The following is a 19,955-nucleotide window of genomic DNA, read 5'->3' as shown; positions in this document are numbered from 1 at the left end:
TGACACATTGCCCTGTGTGGGAGAATGACTTCTCTCAGAACCCTGCAGTCCATGCGCCCAGGCCAGAACCACAGTGGCTTCCCACAGTGGCAACATCAAGTAGTAGTGTACTCTGCATGCGCATCTCCCACATTTATGGGGCATGCCACATGCGCACATGGAAGGCATTCAGTGTTTCTGCAGTGTATGAAAGGGAGAAGCCTCATGTCTTTCCCCAATACTTCATCTTTCCCAGCTTAAAGCAGTTTTCCAGATACTTTTAACATGTTCTGTCGTAGCTATACTTCGGAAGGAAGAACACCAAGTTGAACAAGTGTTGGGCCTGGGAGAGCTGAGCTCTCATCCTTGCTCACAGGCTGAAGGCTGCTTCACACATTAGGGGAACAACCACTTCCCTGGTGTGCACATTTCTTTGATGCTTGAAGGTGAGATGCATGCAAGGAAGACGTGAGAAACTTGCAGGAGCTGTGATTGGCTGAAATTCCCACTCTGGGCAGGTTGAAACCTCTTGCCATTTGATTTCTGACATTCAAAAACAGGGTTGTGTGGGATTTCCTCCTCTGCAGGACTAAAGGGAAGCAGCACAGCACTTTCAACACTTTAAATGATTTTCATAAATCATAGGTCGTAAAATTCTCTAGCAGAGTTATGGATAGTGCAGAAGGTTTGAGGCTGTAATGAGCTCAATATTACTATGGAAATAGTGGTTTTTATGAGGCAAGGATCCTGCCACAAAATGGTCCCAGGTAATGATAATTCTAAGTAAATTAATATGCCCTAGCCATCCATCCTGTGGCCTAGAAAATTTATTCCTGGTCTTTATAAAATCAGCTCATTGGGGTTGGAGGCAGAGAAGTTGCTTTTGCTGAGGGCTGGCAAACGTTTGGAGCATTTGCCATCTTCCTTCATAAGAAACCTTGATCTTACTCAGAATAGCTGGTTTCTAAGTAGAGGCAGTTTCTGACTGCAAACCTCACTAGCCTTTAGTGTTCAGCTCACAACTGAGAACAACAATGGAAGCCCTTGGAAATAAATGGTTGGCATTGTAGCACCATTGGGGAGCTTGTGACAAACTATTCATTTCCCTAATTTCTTGTTCTTTTGATTGACAACGAATATTTACCTAAATTGAAATGGGAACAGTTGCTAAAAATCTGCCAGCAATTTAGTGCTAGATTTTTCAAGTAGTGCTTCACTTCTCTTTAGAAAACAGATGGGAGAAGGATTCATTTCTCCTCCACCTGTTAAATCCCTGCTCATGTGTGTTCCTTTGTGCATGTTTTCATTAGGAAATGGGAGATTTAGAATTTGAAACAGGAGAGAGAGGGAGAGAATGAATATGAATATGGGGCAAAGGTGGGCCTGATGTTTCAGACTCCTAGGTCCCCAATTCTTTCTTTGCTCTTTTATGCCCAAGAAAAACTAACTGACATTTACTAAGAAAATGCACTTTTGTTGTAACGAAGAAGCTTGATTCAGACCATACCCTGTCAGGTATTTTCCTTGGGACAGTTTCAGATGAACTTCTGAGGTGCTGGTTGGGTGTGGTTCTGGTATGTCAGCTCTTCGTTTGAAAATTAGATTCTTCTGGCATGTGACTCTCTCTCTCTTTCTAGGCATAATCCTAACCCCCTTCCCAATCTTATTTCACTTTTTGAAAGCCACGGGTTCTCTACTTTTTGGACAATAACTGCCACACTCGGGCTTTTTTTTGCCAGCAGTCACCATTATGGATTAAAATTACTACCCATGCAACTTTCTTAAAAGTAAAAAAGCCACATTCTGCCACATGATGCATGTACACTAAAGTTATGGTCTGATCTGAATTAAATTAGATTGAACATGCCCCCCTGGATTTGGGCTTCCTGGGGCCCTGTGATCTATATCAGGTTTTGGGGGAGGGAAGCTTAGTACAGTACCTGTGAGAGACTGAGATGGTGCTGTCCAAGGTGCTGAATTGAGGGTTTTGCCTACTGAGCTGCCAGTAACACTCATCCAGATTTCATTTTGCACCACACTTCCCAGGCAAAGGTCCATGCTTTCAACTCCATGTCCAAGTAGTTTCTTTCTTTCTTTCTTTCTTTCTTTCTTTCTTTCTTTCTTTCTTTCTTTCTTTCTTTCTTCCTGGTGCCTCCCCAGTAAAAACCCGCTGAATCGGAGCAAATAGCAATCTGCGGGGAAACCAATTGTGGTTTGCTTCATTCAGTGGTAAAACGTGGGCTCTACCTGTGAAAGCAGCAGGGAAGAGAAAACAAAACTGCTCAGACATGGAGCTTTAAAGTGCAGACCTGGGCCCAGAAACGTGTGCCGGAGCCTTAAGAGTGTGTCATGTGGGGAGGGAGGTAGAGAGAGAAAGACCCCCTGCCTGTGCCACCCATTGGCCTTTCATTGGACTGCTTGGTGTAACAAATGTTCCAAGCACCACTAATAACCTCCCTAACATTTTTTTTTATACACGAGGTAGAGTGTTTTGAATTTAAGGGTTTGCTAAAAAGCTGTATATCCATTTCCCTGCCAGCTTGCTTGTCCTGAGGGACAGGACCTTGCAGCATTTTATTTTTATTTGTTTAGAGAAAGCTTCAATAGTGTTTGATGGAATTGTTATTTAGACATGATAAATCAGTGTGTGGTGTTTTATCCAACCTTCTTCGTTAAGAGTATTAACTTCTGGGACAGTGGTATTTCCCTTCTTTATGGAACAAAAAGTTGTCTGAATGTTGTGTCACCACAGCTTCCCTAGACATTTTGTCCCAGGCTCAAAGACATCCTCTCAGCAGGATGTGGGAGCCAGCCTACTCTCAGGATCCCTGGAGCTTTGTGGGTCATCATTAAGGAGAGGGGAAATGACTTCTTAAGTGAGTCAAGATTTTTTTTAGGTGCCTGGTACTGTTGTGGATTTCGAGGCAGGTGTGACTATGCTATGCTAATTAAAAGGTTTACTTGTAATTAAGATTCTGTGCCTGCAGTATGTTGTTGATGCTAAGAAGAAAATGAAATCTGAGTGTTTTATTGAAACTGCCACAGAAATCCATTTTTAAAACATAACCACTCCAACCTTCCAGCACCTTCAGTGTACAAAGTTGAGCCTATATTTTTCAAGCTAAAAGGACCTTTCCTACTAGGGATTTTGGGGGTGATACAGAATTTCTACATCTCTGCACTGCTTTGCTTCATTTTCCAAACTTGGTCAACAGCACAATTTTTCCGTGTTAACTGTGTGACTCTCCTTTCCTCTCCTTTGTGTTTCCCCCGCCCCTTTCTCCTTTGCAGAAGGAAGTAGAGGAGAACTTCAGGTTATATACTGTTCATTCTAACCAGTGTGTCTCCTACTTTTGACACTCCAGTGTGTTATTTGTGCATGCCCTGTTGAATTGTCACTTGGCTGTTTGGCTGACCCCTGAAGTACCCCCCTCCCCCCGCCAAGTCTCTTGGCAAGTTCAGCATGCGACAATCTTGGGAGGAATTCCTGATCTTGTGTATTAACTGAGAGGAGTCTGTTCAGTGCAGGTAGCTTTTATAAAGGAAGAAAACATTCCTACTTAACACCTTGTTGATGTTGCAAATCCATCTCTGCTGTGTGTACACAGTTCCTTCCCGGTCCCAGCAGAGGATAAATGTACTTTGTGCCATGGGAAGGTTACCTGGAGGGTGTGTGTATTTGTGGGTCACAGAGGCTCAACATTTACCTCTTGGGCAGCAGTACTGAAAATATAAATATTATTTTGTGTTTGTCACTTTGGCAGAAGACTTGCTACTAATTCTAAGGAATGGCAGAGCCCCCATTCCTTCTGGTGCTTCTGGGAAAAATTGTTTTGTGTTTCTTGGAAACACTGTGCAAACTCATGGGCAGAAACAGTCGTTAGGGGTCTGCAGGCTACGAGCAACAAGGGCTTTATCCTTGTGCTACCTTGAACTCAAAAGACTCATTGTCCATTTCTAGCCATTTTATTCAGAAGTCAGACACCAGAGGGATGAATCCCAAGAGCGATGTTCTGTAAAAAGCAAAGCAGGTTTCTAATTCAGGTTTGTCTACATGTTTCTTAGCGAGATCATGCATTTCACTTTTTGGTTTAAGATTTGATAGCCTCCATGCACAGTTTCCAGGGTGAGAAGGCTGTGCATCCGGAGGTCTTTGCTTATCTTTGTCTAATTGTGCTTCCTCAAGTGGGCTTGCTTCATTTGACTGCCGATCTGGACTCCAAATACATGTTCTGTCGCTTTAATCTGACTGCATCCTTGCACAAAGCCAGCAGACATAAGCCCAGGCACCTCAGAAGAGACCTGCAGCTGGATCAGATCCAGGGTCTGTCTGGGCCACCATCCTGTTCTTGCAGGTGCCTACAGCTAGTTCAAAAGCACAACAGGAGTGAGCCAGCACTTGTGCCACCCTTCTCGTGTGTCAGGGGAGTGAGTCACAGTGGCCACGTCATCTCCGCTAGCGCTGGCGCTGTGCCTTCACATGAGTGGATTTCTTGAATGCCACATGATTGATCTGTGACTTGCTCGGCGCAGGCAGCTTTCCTGTTGATTCCTCCACCTTTGCTCTTGTAGGAATTCCTCTGAGTGGCAGCCTCGGATTCTCAGGGAGGGGTCTGGGTGGAAATTGCCCTCCTCCGAGACAAAGGGCTGCTTGGCCTGGCGGGGAAGTGAAGCTCCCCTTCTCACCTTTGTCCATGGACTCCTGGACTCCTCATTCAAAGGGCACTTAGATTGCCTTCCTTGGCGCAGTTAGCAGAAACTTGGCATTTGGCTACTGAGGGGGCCATTAACAAGGTAGAGACTGACAAAAAGGGGCTCCTCTTTTCACCTTTCACTGTTTGCCTGCTTCTGTTCCACTGCTTGGCTGCTCTGGTTCCAACAGGGCTGTGGACCTTAGACAAACTGGTTTCCTATTGAAGTAGCCTGACTCCTCTTGGTGCTCATTCTGGGACTCATCCTGGTGGCAGCTTCCTGCACAGACTGTGGGGCCGCTCCTGTCGAGAGCCTTGGAAGCCAGCCGTGGAGGTGGCAGAGCCCTCCCTCTCGCCCTCTCTTCAGGCTGGGGAATTTGAGCAGACATTCCCTCTCCTGGAAGTGGATGCCACTGCCTGGATGAGCCTTTTGTTCCCTTGTGCTCTCTAGGCAAGAATGGCTGCTTTTCAGGAATTTGTCTAGCATGTATTTGCTCTTTCAGGAAACAAGCTGCTGCTAGATGGTTGCTGCTGCTGCTGCTGCAGCAGCTCCTTGGTGGTGCAGGTGCCAGGAACAGCTGGAAGGCTCCTCTGGCACCTCACAGAAGCTCCCCCCTTGGCTGTTTTCTGGCTTAGGGATTGAAAAGCAGTGTGAGACCAGGCACTTTTTCCTGGTTTCAGAGAGGCCGAAGGGAAGGCAAACGCGTGACTCAGTTCCAGTGTCCGTAGCCTTACTTCCATTTGTTCTGTTTGTTTGCGTGCTCTCAATAAATAAGTATTTTGGAAATGTTCTTGTAAACATTAGGGCTTCACAGATTCAAATAAAACTTGTAGGATCTGATCTTGTTGGGTTTTTTTTTTTTTTTAAAAAAAGAAATGTTTGTGGGTTGATTCCCCCTCAAAAGCACATTGCACTGAACAGGCTCTTTTGGCCCCTCTCCTGTGTGCCACCGTGTCCCCACCACTGAGCAGCACAGCCCTCCCTGCCGTCCTCTGAGGTGCTAATGAACATGAAGCGCTTTGTGTGCATTTTTGTGCATGAAACGTCCTCCCTGATTCTGAACTCTGCAGCTGGCTTGAACTTTGCTCAGCACAATTAATTCTCTCTCTCTCTCTCTCTCTCTTAAAAAAAACATTTAAGGGTCCGGATGATGGCGATCCGTCCAAGTCACCGTGGTTCAAAGGAGGGTAAGTGGCCTTTGGCAACTTGTTTAAACATTTCCCCTGATTCTTGAGAGGGGGAGGAGAAGGGTGGTGGGCAGAAGGTTCTGCCAGGTTTGTAACTGCCAAGGGGGCAGCACATTAAGCTCCCCAGGAAGGCTCACCTGACTCCTTCTCACATATCTTTAAGCGCCAGGTAAAAACATTCCTCTTCTCCCAAGCCTTTGGCTAATTAAACAACCTGGCCTTTTAAAGTGTGGGGTGGGTTATTGTTTTAATTGGTTACTATATTATGTATTTTTGTGGTTTTATATTGTAAACTGCCCTGTGATCCTCGGGTGAAGGGCAGGCAGTATAGTAATTTAATAAATAATAAAAATAAATCATAGAATAGTAGTGGCACACAAGCCTCTCAGAGCCTCCATGTTAGTGCATGAGCTTCAGTCACTCAGGGAGGGAGGCAGGCCCCTCTCTGAGCCTCACACCCCCCTGCTTGCAGCCCCTCAAAGCCGCAAGCCCAGCCCAAGCCCACCATGCCCTACCCATGTAGCTGAGTTCAGTTCCCAGAGCACTGCGGCAGGCCTGCAGGTTGCTCCCTGAGCCACACAGCTGAACCCCCCCCAAAAAAAAACAATCCTTGAGGTTCCCAGCAGTAATGGTGGGAGCCTGGCCCCTTTTGCTTCTCTCAGGCTGCATAGAGGCAGTTCCTTTCAGAAGTACCCCAAGAGAAACCTGTGGTCCCTGTCTGGCCCCACTGCATGGGAAGGTCCTTTCTCATCTGCCTCCCCCCCCCCTTTGTGCTAAGAGCACAGCCTCTTCCTTGAGTCACTGGGTTACGGAAGACTCTCTTCCTCCCAGCACATGGCCGTGGGTTAGCCAGGAGTGGCAAGAGAGGGCTTCACCCACGATAGACTGCTTATCTGGATTATTGCTTCCTTGAAGGAACTGTGGCAAAATAAAGTTCCTGTGCATACGACCACTTGCCCAGGTTGTGGCTGCATTGGGAAATGGGGGCACGAGTGAATTGGCAGCCCCCATTTTTGCTTCCCTTGGAGTTGGAGGGCAGGGCAGGGGCGGTGGTGAGCCCTACTTGTGCCTCTTCCGGCTCTCACAGCCCCACCAGCTTCTCTTTTAAGGGGCTGCCTGGAGCTTCTCATCTGCCCTGCAAAGAACCTTCTGAGGGCAGCCGCTGAAGTCGGTGTGATCTTCCTCCTCCTCCTCCTCCTCCTCCTCCTCCTCCTCCTCCTCCTCCTCCTCCTGGGTGTCTCCGCACCTGCTCTTGCTGCCTCCCCCCGTTAGGACCTGAAGGCTTGCCAGGAGAAAGACGGGAAGGCACCATTTTACATGCTGTTTGATTTTAAATGTGTTCGCGTATTTGATGAGAGCCATATGGCTTTGATCTGTAATATTTGAATTCTGCTCCCTTCGAGGGCTGCTGTGCTGTTGCAGCCGGCGGGACTGAGCAGGGGGGCACTGGAAGCTCCACCCTGAAACGTCTGCATGAGACGGACTTGCCTCTCTCCCTGCATATAAATCAGGTTTCCAAACAATGAATTAGGCAAAACTAATCAAACATGAAATTAAACGAGGGGAGGCTTTAATTTCTATGAGCCTCTTTGCTGAGCTCGCTTCTTTCTTTCGGCTCCTCCTGCCACACCCACAGATGCGCTGTGCTGCGCTGCTTAGCAATGCCCCCTGTGCTGGGAGGTTCGTGGACCATCACCCCAGAGGCGGTTTCTTCGAGTGTGCGAAGCGCCTCCTCACATGAGCTGCTGGTGAAATGCACACACTCAGTCAGGGTGCTCAGCTGCCTTGAAAGAGGGGCAGGTGTATCCCAGCATGCTTCACTCCAGCCATGCCAGCTGTAACTAGGGGGGAACCCAAAAGCCCCCCCACCCTCGCCTTGCTGAACGGAAGCGTCTGCCGGCCCTGGGCAGTGGCTGGGCAGTTATCCTGGCCGAAAGTGTGCCTTGCAGGTGGCAGCGTCATTGAGGGTCATGGTGCCTTGGAGAAGAGGCTGCAGGGAGGTTGTCAGGCAGAGAGTTGAAGCTGAGGCTCCATGCTTGCCTGAGCCACCCTGACCTCCTGTCCTTAGCAAGAGACCGACCTCTTTTCCCTGGGGCCACTTGCATTTACTTGCTAGTGTGAGCTGGCTCCCTAAGGCACTGTCTCTGGCTTTCTGCTTAACCTGTTGCCATCATAGATAACAGAAAGGGAGCCTTTGGGGTGTGGACACATGATCCCAAAGACTGCTAGCCTGGGCGCTGCTCTCCTCCATTGTCCCTCTGCAGTGCAGAACCCCCTAAGGCTGGTCCCCACAAGCTTTGCCATGGCCTCCTTCTCTAACCCCCACTTCCCCCCTTCTGTAAAAACTCCTGAGCAAATGGAAGTCGAAGCAAAGGGCAGGAGCAAGGCAGGGTGGCTGGAGAGGGGAAGAAAGGAGCCGGGGGCAGGGAGAGTAGAGGACGTCCAGCTTGAGGGGAGACGAGGAATGAAGCCTATGGGGGAGGCTGGATCCAGGGGAAATGGGCTGTGCTGAGTGGGGGGCAGCATTGTGCCCCGAATCCTGTCTCCCTTCTGGGTCTGAGGTTCCTTTTCCACGCTGCCTTTGCAGAGATAATTAGCCCTGTGCTTGTTGCGCACAAGCCAATTATCCCCATCCGCTCGTCTCTAACTTTGCCGCTCACGTTTTTCCAAGCGTCTGTGCGCATCAGCGTGACAAGGTATTATCAAAGCTGACAAGCGTTCTCCTGAGGGCAATAGACTTCCAGCACAGTGCAGATAACACACTCCCCAGAGTTATTCAATGTGAAATATATGTAACTTAGTACAGCAATATTTAAAGTTTCGCTGACAGCTTCACTCCGTCTTATTGTTCACCTGCAGCGCAACAGGGAGGCTGCAGAGATGGATTCCAGAGCAGTGAAATGGTTGCATTTTTCCCTTGCCTGCCACAATTTCTGCCTGCCTCACTGCCGAAGGGTGGTGTGTGACGGAATTGGGCCTTTTAAACATGCTCCTGCTTTCCAACCTAGCAGTTTGAAAGCACATCAAAGTGCAAGTAGATAAATAGGTACCGCTCTGGCGGGAAGGTAAATGGCGTTTCCGTGCGCTGCTCTGGTTTGCCAGAAGCGGCTTTGTCATGCTGGCCACATGACCCGGAAGCTGTACACCGGCTCCCTCGGCCAGTAAAGCGAGATGAGCACCGCAACCCCAGAGTTGTCCGCGACTGGACCTAATGGTCAGGGGTCCCTTTACCTTTACCTAACATACTCCTAAGTGATCTGCATAGAGGGGTGAGCAGTGGGGTGGTTATACCACATATGGCTCAGGGAGGAAAGAATGAAACGGGGCAGCGAGGAGTCTGAAAAGAATATGTCCAAACTAGGCAAATGCCATTAAAGTAACACATGTGCTTCTATATGCCAATTGGGGCACAAAATGTGAGCTCTGCCTATTCCCTGATGAGGTCCAAATCAGTTTGCCACCAAGGGAAAGGAGGCAGGCATTGGGCCTGGTAGGGCAGCCAGACTCCTCTGATCTCCTGCTCCTGCCCCAGTGGTCAGAAGTGATGGAGCCCAATGGCATTTGGAGGGCAACAGGTTAGAATCAGATCATTTCAAAGCCCCAACCTGTCTAAGGCTCTCATCCCAAATCCGCAGATCATCTTCTCCCCCATCCGAGAGAGGTCTGGAATGGGAAGCGCTTCTTCCTCCTGGCTCTCCTGATGAGCAAATGCTTTGCTCTTTTAAAATGTAGATTACAGGAGTCTGAAGAGCTTTCCTGTTGTGGCTCTTTGGAGTTCAAAGAGTGTGCTGCCACGATGGCCTGATGAATTCTGACACCTTCCCCATTGCTGCTTGCCATGCCTCTTTAGAGGAAAGAAGAGAACAAAACCTGATTTAATTTGTACATGGGATGGATTTGAGCAAGGCGCCCTTGATTTCAGAACTGTCAGGGGCGCCTGTGCTGTGTAACCTGAACTGACGGGAATAATTTACAGATTTAAAGCTGCACAAAAGCCGCTCGGCATTCAGTCACATCAAGGTTATTCCTTGTAGTGTGGAGCATTTCTTGCCTTGTTGAACTGATGTGTTTTTAGGTGTTGGTTTCTCCAGGCCGAGGCGAGATCCTGTATTGCCCGCGTGATTTTTAAGTCTGCAGGAGGCCTCCTGGCCTGGGTCCCTCAAGAGCATCTGGCTGACAGATTATATAACTTCTGGCTTGTCACCACTGCTTGCCCTCATGCATTTCCCCCTTTTCTTTCTAGGCCAGCCGGGGGTCTCTATGGCATCGACAGCATGCCTGACCTGCGCAAGAAGAAGCCCACCCCACTTGTCAGTGACCTGGTGAGACTTCCTGTCCCCCCCATCTCCTCTCCATGAATATAATGGAAGTGGTATTTACTGCTTTTCCTTCAAGTGCAGAAATGTTACAGGAACAAGACTCTTATGATGAGTTAGACCTGGATAATGTGGATTCCTGGCAAACTCTCATTTGAAAGCTGCAGCTTCTTGATGGAGGACATTGGAGCAAGTTTTCTCCAGAGGCCTCCGCATGGCAGCCTCCTGCCCTCAGTCCAGCTAAACTGAAAGCGAGGAAGGCAGGGAAGAGGAAGATCTTTTCCTAAGCATTTCCTCTGTTTTGTAGACTCTGAAACAAATTTCTGATTTCTTGAAGAGAGGCCTCACTCATGACTGAAGGGCCTGCTTTCATGCCATGCGTTTGGCACAGAAAGGTGGTGGAGAGGTTATCAGAGTCAGTAACTCAAGGCGATGTAAATCTTTGTTCAAAACACACCAGAAAACAGCAAAGCAGGAGTCGTGGGCAGTGGGTAAAGGCACAGGCGGTGCTCTAAGAGGGGGTACAAGTTTGGAAAGAGAATTGTCTACATGCAGCAGGTTTAAACCTAGGCATCAGGAAGAGCCTTGTTCTTGAACAAAGGCTCCTTTGGGTGTTTGCCTCAAGTATTGGGAACTGGTGAAAAGGGATGGCAAACGAGTTGTGGAGATTCCTTTATGGTAGAGGAATCGTGCCCTTTGGCTGGCTACAGTGGCATAGTGTGGTGGGCAGGCCCGCAGGGGCAGCTGGCCTGGGTGCAAAATTCTTAAGGGTGCAACATTTCAAAAGGAAGAAAAGAGAAGGTAGCAATAATAAATCAATAGTAGTCCCCCCCCCCCAACCACACAGAAAATCTCCCAAAGTTCACGAGGTGGACTGAGGAGTGGAATTGGGTGACAGCTGGTTGCTAGGGTGCCCCCTGAAGGGCTTTAGACAGATACCCGTTCCCGACCAATCCCCTGTCCTGTTCTCAGCCATGCTTGACGCTCACGGGGCACCGCTGCTGCCACTCAGGTGGGTCACCAAGCTTTTGCCCCTTTGTTCCAGCCTGTCAGTGGGCGGTGCCAAGGATACTTGCCTTGCCCTGGGTTCTGGCAGCTGGTTGGTTATAAGGCTTCCATAGCTTTTCAGAGCTGCACAATTAAAAGCAAGAAAGGTTTCGATTAACATGACTGAGACTCAGGAACACACTAGATGAGCACAAGAGTCCTTCCACTTCCTTATCAGTAGCATTGGCCAAGGCCAAGGCCACCAATTCCTCTAGACACTAAGGTGGGAGTAGTACTTCCTAAACATTTCTGCAAAAGCCGAGGAAAGCAGTGAACTTAGTTTCTGCACTGGCAGCAAGATCAGTCTTGCTTAATCCACACAGTGTGGAATAATAGCTAACTGGAGAATTGCATCTGTAACCTTGCAAAGGGGAAGCCTGGGCAATGTGTTTGTAGCTTTAGTGATGGGGGGACAGGACGGGGGGGGGACTAATGGAATTAACCTGTTATGCTTCTCTTGTATGCTGACATTCTCTTCCTACAGGCCATGGTAAGTGGAGATCCAACCATACACTCCTTCCTACAACCACCTATTTAGTTGCATTTCCCTTTCTGGTGGCTGTTCCCTCCCCCCTTTTTTTTATTTCTGCAGCTTGGTCAATGGGGGTACCCTGCCACACTCCCCTTCCTTGCCCATCAGTGTCTTAAGGATCCCACACAGTCTTGCTGTGAAACAGCCCCAATTCAGGGGGCTTGGGCCACCTTGCAGAGCCAGTATCATCATCTTGCCTGAGTGTGTCTGGAGGGGCTCCGTGGATGAGGCCTTGATCTGCCTCCTGGGCCCCCTGTGCACTCAGCAGTGGGAGCAACCAGTGGGCAAGCTCATTTCAGTCAGTGGCTGCCGAACATGGCATGCAGACGGATCCAGACGTGCATGCCCACTTCTCCCTTTCTCAACCCTCCATGTGTGTTGCCTGCCCCTTCTGGTCCCGGTGGAGGAGAATTGCTGGTTTGCCCCACCCGCAGCCTGGGGGGGGGGAAGGTCCAAACTGTGTCCTGCAATGGAAGAGGCCAGCTTCCTTGAAGGCTGCCCTCAAAACGTTGGGCAAAAATCTATCTGTTGGGGATCCTTTTGGTACATCTTGCCTTTTTTCCCAAGCAAGAGGCTGGATTCAGTAGGTCTGTTGGATCCCTTTATGTGATCCCCCTTGGACTTTCCTTCTTTGCCCTGCCTGTGCTGCGAGGAAGAGCCGACTAGCAACCCTTTGATGAGCAGCTAAGTGGGTGGTCTCCTTCTGGCCCCTTTGGCTTTGGGGTGGGAATGGCAGAGCAGGCAAGCCGCTCACCTGTTGCGCTCCTATTGGTTTGGCTTCCTGCCCTCATACATACATACATACATACAAATCCTTTATTCGACCGATAGTCAGAAAGGCTTCCTGCCCTCCCTTCAAGGAGCTCTGGGCATCTGACTTGGGGGTCAGCAACATGCGCAGAGACCAACCTGAGCTGTGAGCGATGCTCTTGGAAGAAGCACCTTCCTGACAAGGGTGCACAGTAACTGAGGCTGCTTCTCTTTCCCAGTCGCTGGTCCAGTCCCGGAAGGCCGGAATTACCTCAGCCATGGCCACCCGAACTTCTCTCAAGGACGAGGAGCTGGTAAGGGAGCCGGAGAGCTCGCCTCCGCCTTCTGGCAGGCCCTGGCCTGTGGTCCGAGCGCCCCTCGGGCTCTCCGTGGAGCACAAAAGCCGGCTCAGAACGAAGCTGGCGTGGAAAGTCCGCCCTCGTCAGCACAGGCGAGATCAAAATAGCATGAAAGGGGGAGACTTTCAAAGGCAGCCAAGAGAGTTGAACTTGCTCCCACAGAACAGCCATTACAAGAACAATGGGGTGTGTGCTGGGGGGTGGTGGTGGTTAATTATCTACGTGGGACTGCTGAAAGAAAAAGTAGCAGCACCTGAGGAGACGGAACGGAGCGGCTCTTGCACTGCTGTTTCCATCAAGTCTCCCGCTCCTTGCCTGTCCTTTGAAAGTGCTGCCCAGGCCCTGGCTCTTAGGGGCGATGGGGCGGGGCCCACGGAGGGCTCCCCACACACTGCCACCGCGACACACGTAGGCGTTGCTGGGCTGGTCGGTTGCCGGGCCTTGTTGAAAGGAAGCTCACAGGATAGGAGAGCTCTGCTTTCTGAGCCTACGTGGATCGGGCCCCACCACTCTGGCTTTGGTTACTAGGGGCAGCTAGCACACTCGAGAAGCTCTTCTCCTGCAATGAAGTATCCCCCCCCCCCGGCCACCTCTTTTGGTTTGGAAACGCTGGTCCTGAACACGTCCTTGCTGAGTTTGGCAAGGAGCTGCTCACTGTAAGTGCTGCTCCCTGTGTGCTCCCTGGAAGAGCGGCCCTGCTGCAGGGCTGACCCCGGCAGGCATCCCATAAAGCCGGCAGGTGTGGCCGGGTCCCACATTCTGTCCCTTCAAGAAAATGGGGCCTGATCCCTAAACCATGCCCGCCGGCCACGCGGAAGCCTTTCCCCTGCGCAGGCTGTGACTCTGCGTCCCTTTCTGTTTCAGAAATCACATGTATATAAGAAGACCTTGCAAGCCTTAATCTACCCCATCTCCTGCACAACCCCCCACAACTTTGAGGTCTGGACAGCCACCACCCCCACCTACTGCTACGAGTGCGAGGGGCTGCTGTGGGGCATTGCGCGGCAAGGGATGCGCTGCACAGAGTGTGGGGTCAAATGCCACGAGAAGTGCCAAGATCTGCTGAATGCCGACTGCCTGCAGAGTGAGTAGCCCCTCTGTTTCCTGTGGGGGTGGAGGGGGGGCCCTGTAGGGCGGCCACGTTTGTTGCGTTTCTCAGTGGCTTGTTTTTGAGGAATGAGGCAAATGAATGGAAAAGCTTTAAAAATGGGGGTGAGGAAATGGAGAGAAGGCTCTTGAGATTCTGAACAGCCGTTGGGATGCTGTTGGGTCTCCCTGGTGATGGTGCTTAGCCTGCTCTGGATGGGGCTGGGTAACGGGTGCCCCCCCCCAGTGTTCCTGGGCTACAGCTCCCCTCGTTCCATGATGACTGGGGGCGGGGGGCTCAGGAGAGTTGGAGTCCAGCAACATCTGCAGTGGGGCACACAGGTGAGCCAGCCCTGCCCTACGGGAGGTGGAGATGTTCTTTAACTCAGCCGTGGCACAGGAGACCCAAGTGACTGATAGCACCTGACTGCTTGGTAACCTCCCCTCTGGATCTGACGCAGTCCACTGTTGTTCACTGGTCAGCTGTCCTGGGAGGGCCCCCTTTTTTCAGGAAAAGCCTTACTCTTGTGGGTAAACTGAAAAGTTTACTCTTGTGGGTTTCTATCTGTATCGTAAATAGAAAGCTGCTTTTTTGTCTTTCCCTTCTTGCAAGAGAGGTCTCTTTCCCCCTCCATGGGAAAAACAAGCTGTTTCCTTGTAAGCTTCTGGCCGCTTTGGCCTCCTGTCTTTGGGAAGAGTTAAAGCTCAGAAAAGCTGATACTTGGGGCAGTAGCTTTGTGCTGGGCTGACCCCATCCCTCTTCCTTGATGCAGCGGGAGGGACATCAGTACTCAGCCTGCCTTTGTGTTTCCTTTCTTTCTTGCCTCTGCTCTTGGCACCTGAATGTTTTCGCCAAATAGCATTTGGGCCTCGGTGGATCACTTTGAATATAATTCCAGCCATGGAGTCCCAGGAGGAGTTGCCTCTTGTTTTTATGTGTGCAAATTGCCTCCTTCGTCTTGTGAAGGACAGGTAGCTTTTTAGCAGCTCTGTGAGGGAGGTGAAAAAGAAAAAGAAAAGAAAGAAGTCCACCTGGTTTGCAGCTTCACAGAAATAGAAATCTCACATTTTGAATGCAACAGGTGCGGCAGATGCATTGATGCCCAGATGGCAAATCCTGCAGGGAAGCTATGAGGCCTAATTATGGTTTGGTTTTCTGAGAGTTCACCCACTACTGGCAACTTGCTGAGGCTGCCTTCTCAGCCCGTCTTTTCCTAGAGTTGAACTGGACAGGTCATTGCTGATGATATTATTCATCTGAATCACGACCATGGTTTGTCAAGAGGCCTGCTTTCTGAATGCAGAAAGGAAATCTGTGGGGTGTGTGGAACGGCATAGATGAGAGACCATAGTCCAGGACCTTGGCAAAGCACTTAGAGGGAGCGTCCTGCACTGGACAAACTAGGCAGAATCCTTGTCATGTCTGTTGCTGTGTCTTCCTCTCAGCTGCATGAGAAATCTTGCATCTGGAGAAGCAGCAAAGTTTGTGCAGTAATTTAGATGACAAGAGTCTGCAGCTGCAAATGTCAACATTTAGAAAAGGGAGCAGGTTCACTTCCACCAAAAGTCAAGTCTGTTCCTCTGCAGGTTCCCTTTTCTATCTGTGTCTTGAAGTGGCTGTGGGTGGGTGTTGTTGTGGTCCCAACCAAGGAGGAGCCAGTGGAGCAAGGCAGGTAGGCTTCTGCAGCACCAAGGAGAGCTCCCAGTGAGCAACTTGCTCCCAAGAGGGTTAGAGGTGAAACTGTGGCCCTTTCAAGCCCACAAATCTGACCCTCCGAGGTTCTGACCCCTTTTGGAGTAGTAGACCTTCTGTGGTCTGAACACAAGCACTTCTCCTGCACTCCATGGCTGGTGCTGTCAGACTGTCTAGGCAGCGGGGGGGGGGGGCACTAGGTTCCTTGAGCCCCGGGAGAAGGCGCCCAGGGTGGTCCAGCCTCTGGTTCTGTAGGTGCTTGGGCATCCAGCTGGGAGCCAGATACCTGGTCCAGCCTCAGCTGCTGACACTGCGGCCTCCTCTCAGGGCAGGAGCAACAGTTCACAGGGGCTCAGAACAGTTGCTTGTATGTCATGAATGCCATGACCTGGGAGCATTATTTGAACATACATAAAAGTCTGTACACCTCGGGATAGTCCTGCAGGAGAACAAAGGATTGAAAGCAAACTCTGCCATTTGGATGCCCCCTTTTCTCAGGTTTCATATCCTTATTTCTTAAGTCGTGCTTCTTGCACGCTTTATCTTGGTGCCTGTTCTGCGCCATTCTGAATTAAATTTGATAGTAGCATGTAGCTTGCCTGTGTTCAGTTAAGGTCAGGAGCCCCATCACAAACCATCCTCAGCCCTCTCCCCCTGGCAGAACAGAGGGGAGAGACTATTTCCCCTAATGAAGGTAAGGGTGGAGGGGAGGGCGCCCCCTCCCTGTCGCATCTTGCAGTGCTTTTAGCTGTGAGGCTGCAGCATCCTTGACTCAAGCCCTGGAAGCCAACCAGCCGCTTTGGGAGTGCGGAGCATGAGCTGGTTCACTTCCGACTACGCTCTGGTTGTTTTAGCAAGAGGGGCAGCTTGATGCAGCTGGGGATTCTCGTTCTCTTCCTTTTACAAACCTTGGTGCTGAGTGTTCAGGCGGTGATTGAAGTGCAACCTTTGTGAGCGCCAGTTTCGTCACAGGCTCTCTGTCAAGAAATGTTTGGGCAGCAGAAGGAAAGCTGGTTTTTATTTTAAATCGCAGAGCCTATTTTAGGGTTCCAAGAACAAATCATTTTCAGGCATTACCCTCCTACCTAACAGATGTCCCCCATACCATCAGCAGGAGGAAGGTGCGCATTTCTCCACCAAGGCAAATGGCACTTGGGGGGAAAACTCCCGAGGGGATCCCCAGTTCTCGTGCAGCAAGCCTGTTCCGTTGGAGGCTTCCCTCTACTTGTGACCACCCTGCGCAAGATGCTGGGGGAGCCAGAAGCCACGGGGGTGGGGGGTGGCTCCTCAGGCTGGGATGTTGTTCTGTCATCTACCCAGGAACAGACCTTTAAGTTAGAGGCTAGCAGGATCCCCTTTCCCCCTACTCAGCCTCTGCTTATAAATGCTTTTTCTGTCTGTCTGTCTGTCCCTGTGCCCACTCCATGTTTGCAGCTCTCCCTTTAGCAACCAGTGCTCTGTTTCTGAGTGCTACATAGCTATCGCATTTGAGCTTTGAGTGACATCAGGAGCATGAATCTCAGTCTTGCTTATCACACAGCCTTGGCATAGGGGAACTGAGTTGGGTCCTACTTCCTGGAAAACTAGCATGACTTCCAGTGCAGTTTTGCTCCCCAGCCCTCTTTCCAGCCAGATCGACGGGGTCAGCTCTTTGCCAGCCTCCCCTTGCTAATCCCTTCCGCATTGTTTGCAGGAGCGGCAGAGAAGTGCTCGAAGCATGGGGCCGAGGATCGCACCCAGAACATCATCATGGCCATGAAGGATCGCATGAAGATCCGAGAGAGGAACAAACCAGAGATCTTTGACCTGATCAGAGATGTCTTCAGTGAGAGCAAAATGACCCACTCTCAGCAGATGAAGACGGTCAAGCAGAGCGTTCTGGACGGTACCTCCAAGTGGTCAGCCAAAATCACCATCACAGGTCAGCAAGGCGGCCTGAGCCGTTAGGGGGGTGAAGGTGCCATAGCTGCTCCTGGAACTGCCTCGTGTGTTTCTCTAGCTGCGCTGTCTTGCTACGATGATGTGTTCTTCTGAACCTTCACCTTTCTCCCCATAGTGGTCTGTGCGCAAGGCCTGCAAGCCAAGGACAAAACGGGCTCCAGTGACCCCTACGTGACAGTCCAAGTCGGCAAGACAAAGAAGAGAACAAAAACAATATTTGGGAACCTGAATCCCATTTGGGACGAAAAGTTCCACTTGTAAGTATTTGCATCTCGTTTTCCCACTCCTCTTTGATAAATTCCCGTGTTGTCCTTTTCGTTTATAAAACACCTTGAGGTGGGGGGAAGCAAATACCTGCCAAATATCTCAATCATAATAAAAAGGCCAAAAGTTGTTGTTGTTGTTAATAATAATAATAATAATCATCATCATCATTTAATCCATTTAGCCCTAATTCAAGATAGCAGCACAAGAAGGGGGTAGCCAGCCACCCGCAGGCATTTCTGGAGAAAGACAATTGACAGGGGCCCAGTTGTCTGGATTCTTGTCTGGTTTGTGTAGTGAAATTGCTTGGTAGAGGCAGGAGGTACAACTGCAGTGATCATCTGAATTACTGTATATTCTGGTGTATAAGACTACTTTTTAATCCAGGAAAATCTTCTCAAAAGTCGGGGGTCGTCTTATACGCCGGGTGGAGAATCTGCGGTCAAGTATATCTCAAACTTTATATTTTAACTGGAAAAGTTGGGGGTCGTCTTATACGCCCAGTCGTCTTATACACCGGAAAATATGGTAGCTGCTGGAGGTGGGAGTTGGAGATTGGGTGCTACGGCAGAGCTGCTCTTTTCTGACTGTTGGGTTGAGAAAGTGGTGCTCAGTCTGCAGCGATCGTACAAGATAGCATTGCAGGGCTCTGGCTTGTCCCCTGAGCTCTTGAAACTGATGGGGGAGGTTTGCCAGGGATTTGGGTATCTGCCTTTTCACCTGATCCAGAAGAGGCGGCTGTGGATGTCTGGGCTCTCTGATGGGCTGGGTGTGGGCTGATGAGCTGGAGCTCAGTCCAGGGAAGGTGGAGGTGCTGCTGTTTGCTGATGCATTGGACCGCGAAAGGTAGACAGGGCCGCACTTTCCCTGTCGGCAGTTTTGCTGAGAGATACCTAAGTAGAACCGATGCCTTTCAATGACTCCAGACATTGTGCAACCTGATTCCCCTTCTGGGAAGGGATGATCTTGTTTCGGATATCCATGCTGTGGTAAGACTCAGTTGGAGGACTGCTATGCAGTATATATGAGTTTGCCTATGCAAAACATTTGTAAAGGTCGGTTATTCCAGAGCACAGCAGTCAAGATATTAGCTGGGACTCATTTGGGGGAACTTCACTGGCTTCTGATTTGCTTTGGAGCTCAAAGTGCTGATTCTAACCAAGAAAGCTATTTATAGCCTGGGGGCTCTTCTCCTGTAAGAGCCTTCCTTTCAGTGGAGATCTGATCAGGCCCTTCCAGAAGCTAGAGGGGGCTGTCACCGCTGAGAGGGCCTTTTCTGTGGGGGTGTCCAGCTTTCTTTGCCTGCTCCAGACACATTGACCTGGCCTCCTCATTACTCTCTGCTAAGCCTCCTGCTTTCCTGACCTTTTAACAGAACTTGGGATCCGCCATCATTACCAGGTTTTATATTTATCTGTACTGTTTATTTTTGAGTACTTTTGAGTATTGTTTCTACTTTTGCTCCTTTTATTGAAATCAATGATATTTAAGTGGTTATTTGTAAGCTGCCCTCAGGACAAGGCAAAGGAAAAAGGAAAAAAGTAAACTTCCATGGGCCACTGCTTCTCTGTTTGTTAGAGGCAGGGCCGGCCCACCCATGAGGCACGGTGAGGCAACTGCCTCGGGCGGCAAGATCCACGGGTGCAGCAGATCCCAATGTAGATCTGTATTCCCGCCCCCCCTCCCGTTATGGATGTAGATCTTCATTCAGCCCTTCTTCCCAAGCAGGGAAGGAGACACCATTCTGTGGTTTGCCTCAGGTGCCCAAATGTCTTGGGCCGGCCGTGGTTAGAGGGATTATGCTCCCTTCAGCTTGCTTTAGGAAGGGCAGCAGGGTGCCTCCAGGGTGCTTCTCAGTGCCACCCCTGTATCTGTGCCCAAGTGGCATGAAACCTGGCGGGCAGCACAGTGACTTAGAGAGCACGGAAAGCTGCAGCCAAGGACTTTGTTAGTCTGCAGAGTGGTTGCCAAGTTAACAAGAGGTGCCCTCAAGTTGCTGCTGCTGTTGTTTCACATTCAATTAACGCTAAACCTAAAGCGGAGACGGCGGCTGCAGAACAGCTTTGTTTGATGGGCGCTCAGCTTTTGTAAAAGGGTCTCAGCCTCGAC

At 50.1% G+C, this 19,955-nt stretch overlaps 1 protein-coding gene across 1 annotated transcript in view; it reads left to right on the top strand.

Annotated features, from left to right (window-relative positions):
- The window catches only part of UNC13B (unc-13 homolog B), a 169,811-nt gene that overhangs the window by 97,347 nt on the left and 52,509 nt on the right, over positions 1–19,955 (top strand). The window contains exons 12-17 of the mRNA XM_033164695.1: positions 5,812–5,858; positions 10,102–10,180; positions 12,743–12,817; positions 13,727–13,946; positions 17,335–17,562; positions 17,698–17,839. Coding sequence (XP_033020586.1) covers positions 5,812–5,858; positions 10,102–10,180; positions 12,743–12,817; positions 13,727–13,946; positions 17,335–17,562; positions 17,698–17,839 — 791 coding nt within the window. The remainder of the gene's footprint in view (positions 1–5,811; positions 5,859–10,101; positions 10,181–12,742; positions 12,818–13,726; positions 13,947–17,334; positions 17,563–17,697; positions 17,840–19,955) is intronic.

The sequence above is a fragment of the Lacerta agilis genome, chromosome 11 (genome assembly GCF_009819535.1).
Source record: "Lacerta agilis isolate rLacAgi1 chromosome 11, rLacAgi1.pri, whole genome shotgun sequence".
NCBI lineage: Eukaryota > Metazoa > Chordata > Lepidosauria > Squamata > Lacertidae > Lacerta > Lacerta agilis.
This window is presented reverse-complemented; position numbering and strand designations above follow the sequence as displayed.